This window comes from Mobula birostris, chromosome 5 (genome assembly GCF_030028105.1).
Source record: "Mobula birostris isolate sMobBir1 chromosome 5, sMobBir1.hap1, whole genome shotgun sequence".
Classification (NCBI taxonomy): domain Eukaryota; kingdom Metazoa; phylum Chordata; class Chondrichthyes; order Myliobatiformes; family Myliobatidae; genus Mobula; species Mobula birostris.
In genome coordinates this window covers 87,693,831-87,711,854 of record NC_092374.1, presented here as the reverse complement: position 1 = coordinate 87,711,854, position 18,024 = coordinate 87,693,831, and the positions used below count along the sequence as shown (strand labels likewise).

The 18,024-nt window shown below is 40.7% G+C and overlaps 1 protein-coding gene across 7 annotated transcripts in view; it reads left to right on the top strand.

Moving 5' to 3' along the window:
- The window catches only part of LOC140197848 (GRB10-interacting GYF protein 2-like), a 160,104-nt gene that overhangs the window by 89,756 nt on the left and 52,324 nt on the right, over positions 1-18,024 (top strand). For 6 of the 7 annotated variants that reach the window (XM_072258360.1, XM_072258362.1, XM_072258366.1 and 3 more), the window contains 9 exons: positions 3,883-3,923; positions 4,184-4,357; positions 4,776-4,996; positions 5,259-5,394; positions 7,814-8,005; positions 9,922-10,079; positions 11,249-11,414; positions 12,871-13,037; positions 15,542-15,639. In XM_072258360.1, coding sequence (XP_072114461.1) covers positions 3,883-3,923; positions 4,184-4,357; positions 4,776-4,996; positions 5,259-5,394; positions 7,814-8,005; positions 9,922-10,079; positions 11,249-11,414; positions 12,871-13,037; positions 15,542-15,639 — 1,353 coding nt within the window. The remainder of the gene's footprint in view (positions 1-3,882; positions 3,924-4,183; positions 4,358-4,775; positions 4,997-5,258; positions 5,395-7,813; positions 8,006-9,921; positions 10,080-11,248; positions 11,415-12,870; positions 13,038-15,541; positions 15,640-18,024) is intronic. The other variant, XM_072258364.1, reaches the window with a different exon arrangement.

The following is an 18,024-nucleotide window of genomic DNA, read 5'->3' as shown; positions in this document are numbered from 1 at the left end:
AGTTTTATTAAAGAAATAAGCAACACAGTACTCTAATAGTAAGGATATAAATGCAACAGGTTAGCAATGAATAAACACACATGTACTCAGAACTAAGATAATAGGGTCAATCAGCTCTATCGCAGTCTCGGGGTAAAATGTTCAATCACAAGTGACAGAGTTCAGTTTAATTCAGTTCGCAGTAATCGCCATCGTGCCGTTGGGGAGAGAGAGAACGAATGAATATGCAAATCGGATTCCAAACAGACCTTCGATATTCCTCGCAGTTAGCTCTCGGGCGAGCCCTTCGTAATGTCTTCTGAGGTCACCGACTGTGACCCCTCTGTTCCAGACACGATCGTTCTTCAGCGGTGAACCCAGCACCCAGGCAAGGGCGGACACACACCAGGTTCCCGCCGACCGTATCTTCGCACCCTGTGCGTCTCTGGCTGGTCCCGCGACAAACTTGTGGGGGCGCACCGCTTCCAGGGTCTCGTTACCTCGTGGTGTCGTGTGTCATGTCTTAGCGAACCTGCCCCTTTTTATCCCCCTGCTGGAGTATCGCCTGTCCATCACACTTCAAACAGTTCAGGGTTCAAAAGGAGCCGGTCTTGACAATACTCAGACCGGTGTCTCCTTCCGGTAAACTCTCTCGTCTCTTCATTAACATTTCCAAATGCTACCTCATTGTCTTACTTATATCTCTCTCTCCTGAAGACAGGTGGCAGATCAACTGTTGATCCCACTGGTGCTAGCACAGGACAGTTAACATCTTAGTCTATGTGTACTTTTGTAACCCTCTTTTGTCACAACGGGTTCTCTTGGATTTCTTTGTTTCGTGGCTGCCTGTTAGGAGACAAAACTCAAGGTTGTATAGTGTATACAAACTTTGATAAATGTACTTTGAACTAACCAAAAAGAAGCAGCAGAATAGTTTCAGTCTAGTGAATGACTGTCCAGATAATCTATTGTCAATCAGTGGCTAACTGCTGTGAAGTATCATTGATAGGTCTCTTGGGTTCAGGAGTCCTGATGAGGGTTTTGACTTGAAATGTCAACAATTCCTTTCCTCTCACTCACTGAGTTCCTCTGGCAGATTGTTTATTATTTTGTTGATCTTTCATTGGCTGCCTGGTTTTCACCCACATAGGCTCAATGCTGGTAAGATCTGCATGCCCCCCCCCCCCATGTCATTCTTTAGAACTTATTTCCTTATTGAGATTTTTCTCACCTCTTGCTATATTCCTGACATGATACAGCAACAAATTCTTTGTTAACATTCGTATGAAGAGTCTTGGAATATTTTGCTATATTAACGGTATAAATGCTAATTGTTATTTTGCATAGTAATTTAAGTAACAGGACAAAAGTAAAAGGGAAATGAACATTTAATCCAATTATCTTGAATGTTTTATATTATCAGGTAATAATTGCATAATATTAAAAGAAGCATTTTTAATTACCTGGATATAATGTATGAACTTCATTGGTCCCAATAGACCTCACCCAGGAGTTATGCATTTAGTTGCTGTGCCTCACTAGGCATTCCAACAACATTTCAAATAGTGAAGTGGTAGGTCAAATATGATGGCAGAATATAGTATTAATGGTAAGACTCTTGGCAGAGTGGAGGATCAAAGGGATCTTGGAGTCCGAGTCCATAGGACACTCAAAGCTGCTGCGCAGGTTGGCTCTGGTTAAGAAGGCATAGAGTGCATTGGCCTTCATCAACCATGGAATTGAGTTTAAGAGCCGAGAGGTAATGTTTAAGAGCCCTGGACAGACCTCACTTGGAGTACTGTGTTCAGTTCTGGTCACTTCACTACAGGAAGGATGTAGAAACTATAGAAAGGGTGCAGAGGAGATTTCCAAGGATGTTGCCTGGATTGGGGAGCATGCCTTACGAGAATAGGTTGAGTGAACTTGGCCTTTTCTTCTTGGAGTAACTTGATAGAGGTGTATAAGATGATGAGAGGCATTGATCATGTGGATAGCCGGAGGCTCTTACCCAGGGCTGAAATGGCTAACACGAGAGGACACAGTTTTAAGGTGCTTGGAAGTAGGTATGGAGGGGCTGTCAGGGGCAAGTTTTTTATGCAGAGAGTGGTGAGTGTGTGGAATGGGCTGCCGGCAACTGTGATGGATGCAGATATAATTGGGTCTTTTAAGAGTCTCCTGGATAGGTCCATGGAGCTTAGAAAAATAGAGGGCTACAATAATATGGAGGTATCAGTGGAAGTGTACCAGTTCACAGAAATAGAGGGAGTTCAGGTGGAAAAACTTGATAAAGTATTTTATACACCCTCTCAGAAATCCCATTATAATAGTAACTCCTCTGCTTGCTGGAGAAATTGTGGAAATCAAAATGCAAACCATTATCATATTTTCTGGGAATGCCCCGTTATCAAAGACTATTGGAGTGGGATACATAATGCACTACAAGACATCTTTAAATGTGAAATACCCTTGGAGAGTAAGACCATATATTTTGGGTATATACCTCAAGAATGGTTGAAAAGAGATAAATATTTAATGAATGTACTGCTGGTGGCTGGTAAAAAGACCCTTACCAGGAAATGGTTATCTCAGGAGAGCCCAACTTTAAATATATGGATGGAAATTACAATGGACATTTATAAAATGGAGAAGATAACAGCATCTGTTAATCATAAGTTGGAACAATTTTATTCATACTGGAAAAAATGGTTTAACTACATAACACCTCATAGGCCTGATTTTATTCTCACAAGTCAATGAATATGTTGTAAAAAAAGTCACTCCCTACTCTGCACATAGTTTTCTTCTTTCGATTGTTCTTTCTTTCCTCTCCTTTCTGTAAGTGTCTGTCTCAGATGAATATTTTATGGAGATTTGTGAGAAATGTGATATATATGTACAGTATCTGAAATACACCTTATGGAAATGTTTGACAGAATTCAATAAAAAATAAAGTACAAAAGAAAAGAAAAATAGAGGGCTATGGGTAATTTCTAAAGTAGGTACACGTCTGGCACAGCATTGTGGGCCAAAGGGCCTGTATTGTGCTGTAGATTTTCTGTGTTTCTCAATAGTCAGAATCTTTTTGCCAGGACAGAAGTGTCTAGAGTTGGAAGGTGATTGAGAAGAAATTTAATGCATATCTGAAGGAGTAAGTTTTTTCTCAGAGGGTGATGACCATCTTTAATAAACTGCCAGAGGAGGTGGGTGGAGGGTTAGGGTTATAACAGTTATAATATTTAAAAGATGTTCTGATAGACAATTGGTTAGGAAATGTGTACAGTAGATGTGTCCAGTGCAGACAAATGGTTTTTGCATATAGGAGTGTCAGTGGGCTTGGATGAGGTGGAGTGGAAGGGCACGTTTCTAGGTTGTACATTTCTGATTTTAGCTGATGGTTTCATGATTACACTTGGCACTTATTTTTGTCACCAAACTAATGGCAAAGGAAGAACTTTAACATAAAAAGGTTAAAATTTATACTGGAATGTATAATATCTAAATGGTAAGTAAAAATGCAAAGTTTGATGGCAACACATCCCATCAAAAGAAATTTTGCTTAAAGGTGCCTCTCAGTATACTCGCCAAAGAAAAGGAGGTATCTCTGGACAAAGCTGAAGATTCATTGATGAATGGCCAACAATGTTACAGGATATTATAAAAAATGGGAAGGAGAGATCTGCAATAGCCTAGTAAGCACTGCTTAGTAATAAAACCCAACGTTATTCTCAAACTGTCAGTTTTTGAAAGCTGGTGTAAGTTTAATCTTTGCTGTGCAGACATCTTAAAAAAGACTTATTTCCTATTAACTTGCCTGCTTGCATTGGGGGGTGGGAAGAGGTTTCCTTTACTTTCTCTGTTTTCTGTGTGTCTACTCACTAACCAACATTTTCTTGCAATTTGTAGGGGTGACAGAAGATTTGAGAAGTCTGGCCGTAGAGATGGAGGTATGATTTGAAGTTTTAGGAAAATACGATCAAATCTAAAATTCTATTCCAGTAGTCGAATGGTGATCAGAAGCAAATTCTAATTTTTATTTTGAGGAAAACTAGTGGTATGGTGGTAATCACCTAATTTCAGTGAGCTAATATAGACAGCTAATTCCTTTTGGGGTGGAATGGGGGGGGGGAGTACCAAACCTGACATTTCTCGTTTCCCATTTCTCTTTCTCCTCCATCCTCCTCCCTTTTCTTCGCTTTCCGTTAAGTACGGGTAGGGTTTGAGGAAGTGGCTCCAACCTCGCGCAAGCAGGATTTTGCTCGCTCCGACAGTGAGAACTGGCGAGCCATCCGCGAAGAGCAGAATGGCGAAGATGAGGATGGAGGTTGGAGGACAGCTGGAGCAAGAAGAGAAGGTGATCGGTGGCGACCTCCTAGTCCAGGTGACTGGTCAAAATTTATTGTGAAGTTATGCAGAGCCTTTGAAGGAACATTTTAGGTGGTGGGGAGGGGCAGTTTTTTTAAACTTTGAGTGAAATGAATAAATGAGAAAGTAATCTGTAAAATGGAAAGCTTGAGTAATTAATGGGAAAAGGATGATACTGGTATTCATGACATGAAATTTCTTGAAGCTGACATCCATTTCTTGGAATTAAGTGTATTTGTTATGAAGAAATGTTATCATTTTGAGCACCCCGAGTCTTCATTGAGCACCCTGAGCTTGTATGCTAAGGTAATTAAAGGGCAAGTTTTTACCAGCTATAACAGAGAAAAGGTTGCTTCCTCTTGGTTTTATGAAGTGCTTATTGTGTCTCATCACTTGCATGTTCTGATATTCTAAACCTCCCCCCATTATTCCAGATGGTCCTCGCTCCGCAGGCTGGAGGGACCATGCTGATCAGAGGCGGCGCAGGTTTGACTTTGATTTCCGGGAGCGAGACGAAGAACGTTCATACAGGCGGGGCAGGACAGGCAGTGGCAGCTATGAAGACGAGAAGGATAATTTGCCTGAATGGTGCCTGGAAGATGCAGAGGAAGAGATGGGGACATTTGATTCATCTGGGGCTTTCATGTCTTTAAAGGCAAGGAGTGATTGTTCTGAAGTAAAATGGGCAGGAGTTTAGAGGAGAAACATGTTGTTTTAGTGTGGGCAAGAGATTAAAAGAGAAACATGGAATTTTAATTTTTTTTCTTAAGTGATTCTGCTTTTCCAATTATTACTTCCATTTCTACCCTTCTGGAGATACTTTGGGCAGTGCAGGTTATTGAGTGATGAAATTCCTGATCAGTCATCTCCAGTTCTGTTTTTAATCCCCAACTTTTATTGATTGGTGCTTTAAGCAGAAGGGTTCCAAGGAGCCAATTCCTGAAGAGCAGGAGCTGGAGTTCAGGGGAGTGGATGAACTGGATGAGCGACCGGAAAACGAATACGATATGGAATTTTACAAGGAATCTGAAAGGACAGAAAATGGTGATGCAGGTAACTACAATCTCCATACCATTAATGTCTTTATCTTTACCAAACTAGTTCAGTAGTATAGTTCTGATTTGTAACAAACAGTGAAAAATGTTTTTAAAATTAAAAATGTGGAGATGCTGGATCTTAAAACTTAAATCCTGGAAATCTGAACAACATAAATGTCGGGTTAAGTTGTTCTTTGATCTTGGCAATTTACTTGCAAATGTATCATCATCAAGTGAGGAGACATTGTCAGTGCGCTGTTAATTGTGTGCCTTTCAAATGCTTGGCCTTTATAGACTTTTCAATCCAATGCGGCGAGTATTATGTCAGCCAAACTAGGAGAAAACTATCCACAAGGATCCATGAACATCAGTAGGCTTTAAAGTGGCATGGTGAACTCCCCGTAGTCTCTATCCATGAAGATTGAGAGGGACATAAATTTGACGGGGCATCAATGAAAGTTAGGGTGCAAATGAACACGTGGCATGCAAGAGAATTCTCAGAAGCGTGGTTTTCCACAAACGATTCTGTAAACCAACGTCGACCTTGATGCTATTTGTGAGCCAATGCGGGCAAAATTTCTGACCACAATGCACAGAGTTCGCCATACAATCAATCAGCGGCACTGTTTCCTCCCCACATTTCTTTTGAGTTTAGGAAATGACGTCCGATCAGCTGATTCAAAAGTATATAAAAGCCAGCCATTCAGAAGGCACGCCACAATCAACAGTGCACTGACAATGTGTTCTTGCATGGTGACGAAATATTTGCAAGTGAATTGCCAAGATTGGAGGACAACTCAACCTGACCATCAAATACCTGAGCTACACATCTTCTGAATTATTTCCAACATAAATGTTGGATATACTTGGGTCAGTTATACATAAAAGGTTTATTTACACAATTATTGCCTAGTGTTTCTAATATTTTCTGTTTTCATATTAAAAATGTTTTTGCTCTTAAGGTGGTGAGTTCCCTGCTAGTGCATGAATACACAAATGTATCCTTAGGAGAGAGGGAGAAATGTGGGCATCATGGTCACCTGGCTGGAGGGCAATCTAATGCCCCCAAGTTAAAGAAAATTGGACTGTAGTAAATGGGGATCTCCAGTGTGCAAATGATAAATGCCAATGAACCTTCTTGACATAAACAATTTCTAATGCAGTTCAGTGATAATTTGCTGAATTTCATTATAGGAATTGTGGCAAGGTATACGTTGGCAGGAAAAGATTTCTTGCTATATCTGGTTGTGCAGATCAGTGATAATGTTTTTTCTAAATACGTCTCCAGTCCTTAGGCATTTTTAATTTTGTTCCTGACCCCACCTTGACCTTTTGCTTTTATGGATTCATAGAATAATGCAGCATGGAAATGTTCCCTTTGGCCCAGCTAGTCACTGTCGACCATAGTGCCCAGTAAATGAGTCCCATTAACCCATGTTTGGCTCATATCCTCTTAAACCCCTCACATCTGTATACTTATCCAAATGTATTTTGAATGTTGTTGTTTCACTTGCATCAAATATTCTCTCGAGCAGCTCTTTTCATCTGCACACTAGCCTATGCACGAAGAAGTAGCTCCTTTGGCTCTTTTTTAAACTCTTCACTTCTCACCTTAAACCGTCTAGTTATTAGTTCCCCTTTCCTGGAAGAAAGACAAAATTCATTCACCTTATCTGTGCTGTTGACTTTGTTTACTGGAGTGTGGGAGATTCAGGGGAGACCGCAGATGTGAATAAAGTCCTACCCGCTCAACTTCAACTATATCTCAGGCCCTCCAATCCTTGCAGCTTCCTTGTAAATCTTAAACACAAGAGATTCTGCAAATGCTGGAAATCCACAGTATTGCATACAAAATGCTTGAGGAACTCAGCAGGTCAAGCAGCATCAACAGAAAGTAATAAACAGTTAGCTCTTTGAGCTGGGACCTTGCTTGGCCTGAAATGTTGACTGTTTATTCCTTTCCCTGGATGCTGCTTGATCTGCTGAGTTCCTCCAGTATTTTGTCTGTTACTCATAAATCTTCTCTGCCCCCTTTCTAGTTTAACACTTTCCTATAAAGGGGTGATCAAAGCTATAAAAGGTTACAGAAGAGAGTAAGTTGGTAGGTACCTTACTCAGTCTTTTTCAGGTAGCCACTCTTGAGCACAAATGTTGGCTGACACCACGACTGAGGTGGCTATCCTGAACTGTCCGAACCTCGTGCTTTGTGTAACTGGGAGTATTTGTTTGGAATCGGGAGTTCATTCTTCTCGGAGGTAGCAAAAGTGCATGGTGTGCACCCAATTTCCAAGCATACATTTGCAAGCAAAATGATTCACAGCAATCAGGATCTGTCCTTGTTAGCTTTTCCTTGTGAACTAGGTTAAAAGCTAGTAGTTATTTTAAAATGCTTATTAAGTTTTAGATGTCAGTAACAATTTTTTAATCCAATGCAGACAGAACAGATCTGCACACTGAAGCATTCAACGGCAAGACCTCTCCCTCATGCTCGTCTTCCTCTCCCTCGGAATCCCAGCCCCAGGAGGCATTCCTTCCAGTACCTGAAGAATGTGAGGCAGTTGTACATCGGACTGAGACGGATGTGACAGATTCTGTGTCAGATACGCAAGGACACAAAGCTGTTGATGGTAGGGAAATGTCACTGACACCTGTTAGATCATGCATACATCTTATTAAGGAAATGTGTAGAGTAATGCAACCTGTGCGGCACAGTAGAGTAGTGATCAGCACAGCACTTTACAGTCAGGAGACCTGGGCTCAATTCCCACTGCTGCCTGTAAGGAGATTGTACTACTCCCTGTGACTGCACGGGTTTTCTCTGGGTGATCTGGTTTCCTCTCACAGTCCAAAGATGTTCTGGTTGGTAGGTTAATTGGTCATTGGAAATAGTGCTGTGATTAGGATTAGTCTAGTGTTGGTGTATTGTTGGGCAGCATGGCTGCAAGGGCCTGTTCCTCTCCATATCTCTATAAACAAAATAAATGAATGTAGAAATTGGAACTTGTGACTACATATCTCATCCACATGAATTTTGGTAATTACTGCTCCATATTTCAAATCGTACATCACCTCCAAGTCGAAATCATACAAAAATTGCAAGCCAATTCAGAGGGAAAGAATTACAAAAGGTTTCAGAACATTAAATGTGGTTGTGTGTGCACTTTTATAAACAATATCAAAGTTAAACCTTTACTTTCCATATTGATTCTTCTGTATATAGGGATAGCTTATAATTTCCCAGGGTGTTCTTGTATCAGGTAATGCATGGTGTAATATTTCTGTCCTCATGAGAAACTCAGGACATTTGCCTGATCTGGATATTTGGGGGACTGTCCTGAGTTGGATGGATTGGTTAGACAGTTATATTTTCACCAAGCCATCAGCATTTGGCCTCACCTCCCACTGTAGCACAGAAAAACTGACTGCTCTGTTTCCTACAGTAATTGCAGAATATAAAGTGCTTTGAAATATTCAGAGATCACAAAAGTCATCTTCTAAATGTCAGACTTTTCCTTTCTGGAAGGGGCAGAAAGCGTTAATAATCAGGGCTCTTAGAAACACTTTAGAAGTAGAAAGCAAGATTCATACAACACATCCCAAAGCATTTTAGAGTTAATTAGGTACTTCAGAGACACAGTCACCATTGTAATGCAAAACAAACAAAATGCTGGAGGAACTCAGCAGGTCAGGCAGCATCTATGGAAATGAATAAACAGTCAATGCGTCGGCTGAGACCCTTCATCAGGACTATCATATTGACTTGTTCTGGAGTGGGTTTACAGTCTAGGCTGTTCTGACGAAAAAAAAACCCAGACAGAGGATCTTCTGGCTATAAAGTGCTTTTTTTGTTTCAATTTCTCAACAAAAAAGGGTAATCTGAACAGTCATTAAAATGCAGCATGCAAGAAAAAACATTTTAAAAATAGGTGATTATTGGAGAGGATTTTCTTCTGTGGATGGAGAATCACAAGCTTTTGTCAAGCAGAAGAGAGCCATTGGATCTATTGTCATTGTGCTGGTGTATTCAAAGAGCAGACAAATTTGTTTCCTGCTCCTGCAATTGCAGAAAGATTCGTGTACATAAAAACTTTCAAGCAGTTACAGGGGCTGAGACCACATTAGCTCCTTTCTTTTCTTTAGATTGGGAGTGAATGATAAACAAGAGCTGGAAGTAAAAGCAGGGCATGTGAGTCATACACCTTATGTAGTTCAGTACTTGAAAGACTTTAGATGCACACTGTTTATGACCGGTCTGATGAAATGCCCAAGCCAAAAATGTATTGACTCTTATTTCAGATAATGTATCATTCCGGCATTTTTTAATACTTCCATCTCTGATTCATTTTTCCTTCAATTGGGATACTAACCTCAACAAGGAGATAAGGATGCACTTGAATTATTTAGAGTGAAGTGTGTGATGACTCTGACTCGTGCAACTCTGCTGGTATATTATTGAGCTGATGCTTGACTATATTTCTAGAGTTGCTTGGTCACAGTGATTATTGAAACTCTTGACCCATTATTCCTTTTTGCTTCCATGCAGAAGCTGTGAATTTGGGCCAGCCTGCTCAGCTGAGTCCAGCCACGGTCTCAACTTTATCATCCTCTTCACCTTCCTCATCTCCTCCATATCCTGGCACTGCTGCTGAATTCATACCGGCAGATAATGACGACGATGAAGGGATGAAACGGTTTGAGCAGGTAGTGGTTAGAACATTTGTATTCTATTGAGATAACTTTTCGCTGTGATTTTTATAAAAGCAGACCATAATCCATAAGCCTCTTGCTTTGGTTATAGTAACAGAATAAATAATGTGCAGCCACGTATTGTACTTCCACCCTAATTGTTCGAAATTTCAGTCGTTCATTGTACTAAATATTAATGCTTCTATGGTTAACTTGATGTTATGTTGAGTCTTGTGTAATTCTTCTATGAGGTTGCATTGCTGCAAATTTAATTTTGTAAGATGCTGGAAAATTTTTAGTTTGTTTCTATACATTCCATATGCTTGATATCAGAAATGTACCTGCCTGCAGTATCATGAAAATAATCAGAATTTTAAAGTAAATAGACAGTCTATAAATAACATCTACATTTAAAAAATAGTTGTGTTGAGTTATTCTCCAACCTTCGCAAATTACTTGCAAGTGTTTCGTCACCATATGAGGAGACCTCATCAGTGTGTTGTTAATTGGGGTGGCACAGTAGCGTAGTAGTTATTATGACGCTTTACAGTACCAGCAAAGCACATTCAGTCCCTGCCGTTGCTTGTATGGAGTTTGTAGGTTCTCTCCGTAGCTGTGTGGGTTTCCTCCCACAGTAGGTTAATTGGTCATTGTAAAATTGTCCTGTGATTAGACTGGCATTAAATTGGAGGATTGGTGGACGACACAGCTTGAAGGGTCGGAAGGGTCTATTCTGCGCTGTATCTTAATAAATAATTGTGGTGTGTCCTCTGAATGCTTGGCCTTTATATATTTATCAATCAACTGATTATGGAAACTCAATTGTGATGTAAGGAGGAAATCTCATCCTTGTATCCAAGCATTCTGAGGGCACATAATTAACAGTGCACTGATGATGTCTCCTTGCATGGTGTCAAAACATTTGCAAGTAAATTTCCAACATCGGAAAACATCTCAACCCAACCACTGACCACCCGAACCATATATTTTCCAAATTGTTCATAAAATAACTAAATCTATGGCCCAATGGCTGAGAGTCTATGCCAGCCCATGGAAAAACTATCCAACTTATTCCCACTTCCTAGTTCTTGGTTTAAAGTATTGTAAGTAATGCCTTACTAAAATTGGTGCAGATTATCACATAATTAGTATTTCTATAATGTGTTGCTATTCTTCTGTGGTAGGAAGCTGAAAAAATGGTTGCATCGCTGCACGACAACTCACTAGACGATGAGCGGTTTGTCGAGATGATGCAAGATCAAAGAAGTCGAGCTGCTGCTGCCGCCTTGCCCCTCTCACATGAGGCAGCTATGAAGTGGTTCTACAAAGATCCACAAGGGGAGATTCAGGGTAAGCTGAACCCACAGCATTCAGATGTGTCTGGCTGCACATGTTAGGATTGGGTGGACCTAATTGGAAGCAAAATTTTAACTAATTGGTAACTAGAGTTGCAAAATCACAAGGGACAGTTGTGGAAATAAAATTTAAGAATTATTTTGAAGTTGTTTTTGACAGAGTAGAATCATAAATTATTTTCATTGATTGACAGTCTAAAAATTAGAGCCAGACCCTTACTGAAGTTGAGATGTTGCAGCTGTAACTACAGTGACAGAAATAGTGAATTGCTTTCCTCGAAAGGCATTTGATGCCAGAAATAATCAATTTTAAACTGTAGTACAGATCTTTGCCAAAACCATTAAAGCAATGTGAAACTGGGCACAAGGAGTTGTACTGCAGATCAGCCATGGCAGATTTAAAGGCCTTAGATGGTGTTCTCCTGGCTCTGACCCATCTTTAACTTAAAGATTAGGACAGTACAGCATAGGAACAGGCCATTCAGCCCACAATGTTGTGCCAAATCAGCTAAAAAGCAGATCAAAAGCACCCAAACAATATTCCCTCCTATCTACACAATGTCCATATCTTTCCATCTTCCTTGCATCCATGTGCCTATCCAAACGTCTCTTAAAAGCCTACAATTTATTTTGCCTCTACCAGGTAGTACATTCCAGACATCCACCACTGTGTTTTAAAAAAAACACTTGCTCCTCGCATCCCCTTTGAATCTAACCCCTCCCACCTTCAATTTCTACCCTGTTTATGCCTCTCATAATCTTACAAATCTCTATCAGATCTCTCCTCAGCTTCCGGCACTCCAGAGAAAACCACCCACGTTTATCCAGCCTGCCGTGATAGCACATGCCCTCTAAACCAGGTGGCGTTATGGTAAATCTCTTCTGCACCCTCTCCAAAACCTCAACATTCTTCCTAAAGTGCGATGATGAGAACTGTATGCAAAACTCCAGATGCGGCCCAATCAAGACTTTTATAAAGTTGACTGGCTTAATTGTAGTGTTGGATGTGCAAGAGCAAGAACTCTCAGGTGCCATTTCAAGCCTATGCGGAATGAGCTAATCTGGCCCAAGACAGCATAAAAAGGGAGTTGGGAGTGATCCATGGCTTTATTGCCATCCAGAATGTGGAAGTGCTGAGGAGAGTATAACTAGATTCTCCTTCCTTGGGATTCGCTGGAATAGTAATCTGCCGTTACCATTCCACCCCATTCCCAAGCTCTGTATGATGAATGTTAATTGTAAATGCTCAGAGTTGGATTGGTACTTTAGTAATAGGTACAGGCAAAGGATTTCTTTGTATGATTGTACTTACTCTTGTATTGGTGTTGGGGTGTGAGGAAGGAGAATGAGGGCTACGAGTGTGTCTTTTTTTCTTGATTATTTGCATTTTACCAGTTAGCCAGAGACTGAAAATTGCTTAATACTACATAAATAATTTCTCATTTTTTAAGGCCCATTTACGACGCAGGAAATGGCTGACTGGTTCCAAGCTGGATACTTTCCCATGTCCCTGCTGGTCAAACGGGGTTGTGATGAGGGTTTCCAGCCTCTGGGCGACGTGATAAAAATGTGGGGAAGAGTGCCTTTTGCTCCTGGACCCTCCCCGCCACCATTGCTGGTATGTAACCCAATCATTGTCCTCTAGGCATTGTTATTAGCTGGGTCTGATTCTGACACTTTGTTGCCATTCCTTATTTTGCCCTACTTGCTAGCTGTTCCGTCCTGACACAGGCCCACACTTGAATATGTGGTTGGGATATACGTGCAGCCTAACCCAAATTCAGCAGATGGAGTCAGGGCACCTCAGGCACATAGAAACAAGTCTTGTGCTTTCTATGTGCTACATTGCTGTTAGGCTTGAAATATAGAAATTTGGTAACAAAGTGACATGATTTGTGCCAAAAGACCCTGAAATATAGACATTTTAAAGAGTTATTTTTATATATAACTTGTTTCCAATGAAGCAGGAATGTGGGCCAGCCTAGCAGCATTCCTGCTTTGTCTGTGCTCCTTGAGCAGAATACTTGGTGTTTTAGAATCAGAATCAGGTTTATTATCACTGGCATGTTTTGTGAAATTTGTTAACTTAGCAGCAGCAGTTCAATGTAGTACATAATATAGAAGGAAAAATAGTAAGTAAATCAATTACAGTATACGTATATTGAATAGATTAAAAATCATGCAAAAACAAATAATATATATTTAAAAAGTGAGGTGGTATTCACAGGTTCAGTGTCCATTTAGGAATCAGATGGCAAAGGGGAAGAAGCTGTTGCTGAATCGCTGAGTGTGTGTCTTCAGGCTTCTGTCCCTACTATTAATCTGATCGTGTTTTGTTTGGATGGGTTTGGGATGAAGATTGCCCTTTTGTAGCGTATCCTGTTGAAGAAAAATGAGCAATTCTTTTTGTGTGTTTAAGTTATTAAAATACTGTTAAGTCCTAGAGTAATCCCACTTTTAGATTGGAGGAAATATTGCGCCTACTCTAAGTACTGAAGTCACAATGAACTGCAATGATTATAAAGGCTTGGCTTGCTGTAGTCATTATGTCTTAAGATTTCTCAACAAGCTTTATTGATAAAGCAGACTGGAATGGATCATAAGGTTATTAAAAGCTATCAAAAACAAAGCAATTTGTACCAAAGTCTGTCTTATCCCTTCCAGGTTTTACAGGCAATGTGATAAAATGTTTGGAAGCAGATTCATATCTTTAATTCCTGTTAATTTTTGGCCTGCTTTCCCTTGCTGGATTTAATCAAAGTTCAGTTTTTCTTGACCTCTGCATTGATGCTCTCGGAGGCATTTGTGACATGAGCTGTCCTTCCATTTTGCCTGCATTATTAGTGAGTGGTTGCTCTTTGATCGATCCTCTTCCATAGTAGACTACCTGGTTCCTTCTCCATATCTGCAGTGTACTAAAGCATAATTATAGTTATCTAAATCCCTTAAACATTGCCTTTTAGTAATTTGACATTCTAAGTTGTTATTTGATTAATGCATTTTTCCCACAAGGAGTTTAATTAAGGATAAGTTGTTTTGGGATCCTTGTCCACCCCTAACCGTTTGTCCCTTATTCTCTAAGTGACCAACCAAGAGAGTGAGCTCATGGAATTGTGATAGCCTCACCTTCAGCAAGTAGGAAGTGCATGACAGTAGTATTGGATCTTTGTTTATTTTCTGATCTTTGGGGTTCTTCTGGGAGTCAGGAATGATCAGTCTTAATTCTAACGATCGTTTATTTTAAAGTACAAACACACAAATACTAAGCAAACTAACTGAAGAGTTGAGAATGCTAAGAGGTAAATGAATGGCAAAGAATATAGAGACAAAAAGAATAAAGGTGGCACCACTGAAAAATCCAACACATTTATCATTGAGATAAGGAAAATTCCTTAGATAGAAATAAGCTAGTTAACAAGCGACATAATTAAGACAATTACGTCGTGTGCTAATACTTAGCCAACGAAAAGGAGAAAAGTGATAAACTGTTAGTTTAGCTGCTATACCATTTTCTGTTGGTAATTGGGGATGAACCACATACTATGAAAAATACATGAGTTTGTTTTAAAAAGTACAAATCTTATAAAGTGTTTTTTTAAAAAGTGGTTTCCAACAGTTGTAAAATAAAATGTTAACATGTGATTGGCCACATTGCTCCTGAGATTAAAATTAAAGCTCTTCCATGCTGTTCTATTTTAATTCAAAGAATGATTGCAAATGGAACCTGCTCCATACCTAGTAACTGGAATAAGGACATTGATTAGCGGACTATCACTGGGCAACTTCCAAACTAGTGACCAAGGGAAATTTAGTCCTCTTTCCCTCCCTAATTAGGTTTCACATTGAGCTCTGTAGGTGAAATTCTGACTTTTTATAAAGTTTTTTTCAGAAGAATAAGTGTGTATTACTGTTAGCCATTTTTTTTCATTTTATTTTTCTCCCTATCTGCATTTCACAGATGTCTCTCAAGATTAACCAGTGCAAATATTTGCCTGCGGTTAAAACCTAAACGTTAAAGGTGACCGAGCAGTCTATTTGCAGAATTGGTTTTACAGAGTACACGTTTATTTGAGAGTAAGAGAGGTCAGATTTTTTTTCAAATGGTTTGTTTGGATTTGATAGGGCGATATGGACCAAGGGAGATTGAAAAAACAGCGAGAGTTGGCAGCTGCCCTGTATCATCAGCTTCAGTACCAGCAGTTTCTACAGCTCATAAACAGGTAAAGAACAAAAATACTCACTTCCATGGACTACAAGGGGTTCAGAGACCAGCAGTGCTTATTATCTTGCACCTCTCCTCTGCCCTCCCTCCTACACTCCCCCCCCCCATTGCAAATCATGACCAAAGCACATTCCTTCCAACTCCTGTCATCAGTTTGAGGTGTTTTCTCCTTGAAGGTCAAATACTTGAAATGTGTAAACCAACCAACCAACCCAGAAGCATCTGGTATGTGATGTGCTAGATTCAATCAGGGCCCACATTAGAGTCTATCTTTTTCGTCTACTGTCTGTTTCCCCTTATCTACTTCTACCCAATCTTAGGTGATACCCTGTTTATGGGGCACATTAGATTCTTGGTCTCAGATGAATTTCTGACAGGTCCCTACAAAATAATGTGTGCTATTTTCTCAGCAGCGTGCTTTGTGTTATTGTCCTGCTGAAAGATGAACTTCCTCCCCAGTTTAAGCTCTCTGGCAGAGGCTGGCAGGTTTTTAATCCATGATCTCTCTATATTTAGCAGCATTCATCTCCCCATCAATCCTGACCAGATTTTCAGCCCCTGTTGCTGAAAAGCATTCCCATAGCATGATGCTACCTCCACCATATTTTACTCTATGGATAGTGTTACCTGGCTGATGTGCAGTATTAGATTTACACCACACATATCCCTTATAGTTGAGGCCAAAAAGTTCCACATTGGACTCTGATCAAAAGTCTCTCTGTCTCATATATATAGAGACACAGACACACACTCACTCACTCACACACACACACACACACACACACACACACACACTCTCTCTCTCTCTCTCTCTCTCTCTCTCTCTCTCTCTCTCTCTCTCTCTCTCTCTCTCGCTCTCTCTCTCATACTTTGCAAGGTCATTATGGGCAAGGACGAGGAAATCTGCAGATCCTGGAATTTCAAGCAACACACATAAAAATTGCTGGTGAAAGCAGCAGGCCAGGCAGCATCAATAGGGAGAGGTACAGTCGACGTTTTGGGCCGAGACCCTTCATCAGGACTAACTGTTAGACTAAGACAGGAGGTGGAAGGGATGGAGCTAAGAGCTGGAAAATTGATTGGCAAAAGGGATATGAGAGGATCATGGGACGGATGGGAGGCCTGGGGGGGGGGGGGGCGGGGGAAGAAGCCCAGAGGATGGGCAAGGAGTATAGTGAGATGGACAGTGGGAGAAAAAGGAGAGAGAAAAAAATATATAATAATAAAAGATAGATAACGGATGGGGTACGAAGGGGAGGTGGGGCATTAATGGAAGTTGGAGAAGTCAAGGTTCATGCCATCAGGTTGGATGCTACCCAATTAGAATATAAGGGGTTGTTCCTCCAACCTGAGTGTGGCTTCTTTTTGACAGTAGAGGAGGCCATGGATAGACATATCAGAATGGGAATGGGACGTGGAATTAAAATGTGTGACCTCTGGGAGATCCTGCTTTCTCTGGCGGACAGAGCGTAGGAGTTCAGCGAAATGATCTCCCAGTCTGCGTCGGGTCTCACCAATATATAGAAGGCCGCTTCGGGAGCACCGGACGCAGTATATCACCCCAGCCGACTCACAGGTGAAGTGTCGCCTCACCTGGAAGGACTGTCTGGGGCCCTGAATGGTGGTGAGGGAGGAAGTGTATGGGCATGTGTAGCACTTGTTCCGCTCACAAGGATAAGTGCTGGGAGGGAGATCGGTGGGAAAGGATGGGGGAGGACGAAAGGACAAGGGAGTCGCATAGGGAGCAATCTCTGTGGAAAGCAGAGAGTGGGGGAGGGAAAGATATGTTTAGTGGTGGGATCCTGTTGGAGGTGGCGGAAGTTACGGAGAATAATATATTGGACCCGGAGGCTGGTGGGGTGGTAGGTATATGCAGTTTATTTAGCTGTATGTCTGGTGTAAATTTAATACTGCATATCAGCCAGTTAACACCATCCCCATTGTAGTAGCTGTGAGAGGTGAGGTGGTTCAAAGAGGGATGAATATTTCTGAACTGCTGACACTTCAATTTTTGAATTTTTAGTTTTTCATGCTTCAGTTTTCTCTGTTTTTTGGGCTCTTCTGTTGGGGGTGGGAGGAGCATGTCATTCACAAGTAAAAATTCTCAGTTAAATGAATCAAAATGCCTGGTTGTAATACTCATTTATGTAAACAAAGGGTTGGGGGCTGAATACTCTTACAAGGAATTGTATATAGTGGGGTATCCATTACCAAGATCAATGTTAACTCATTACTAAATATTTTGTAAGAGGTGGGAAAACCCGTGTGTTTGCAGTTAGATTATGAGAGCACTCAGTCCTCTTTTATTGTCATTTAGAAATGCATACATGCATTAAGAAATGATACAATGTTTCTCTGGAGTGATATCACAGAAAACAGGACA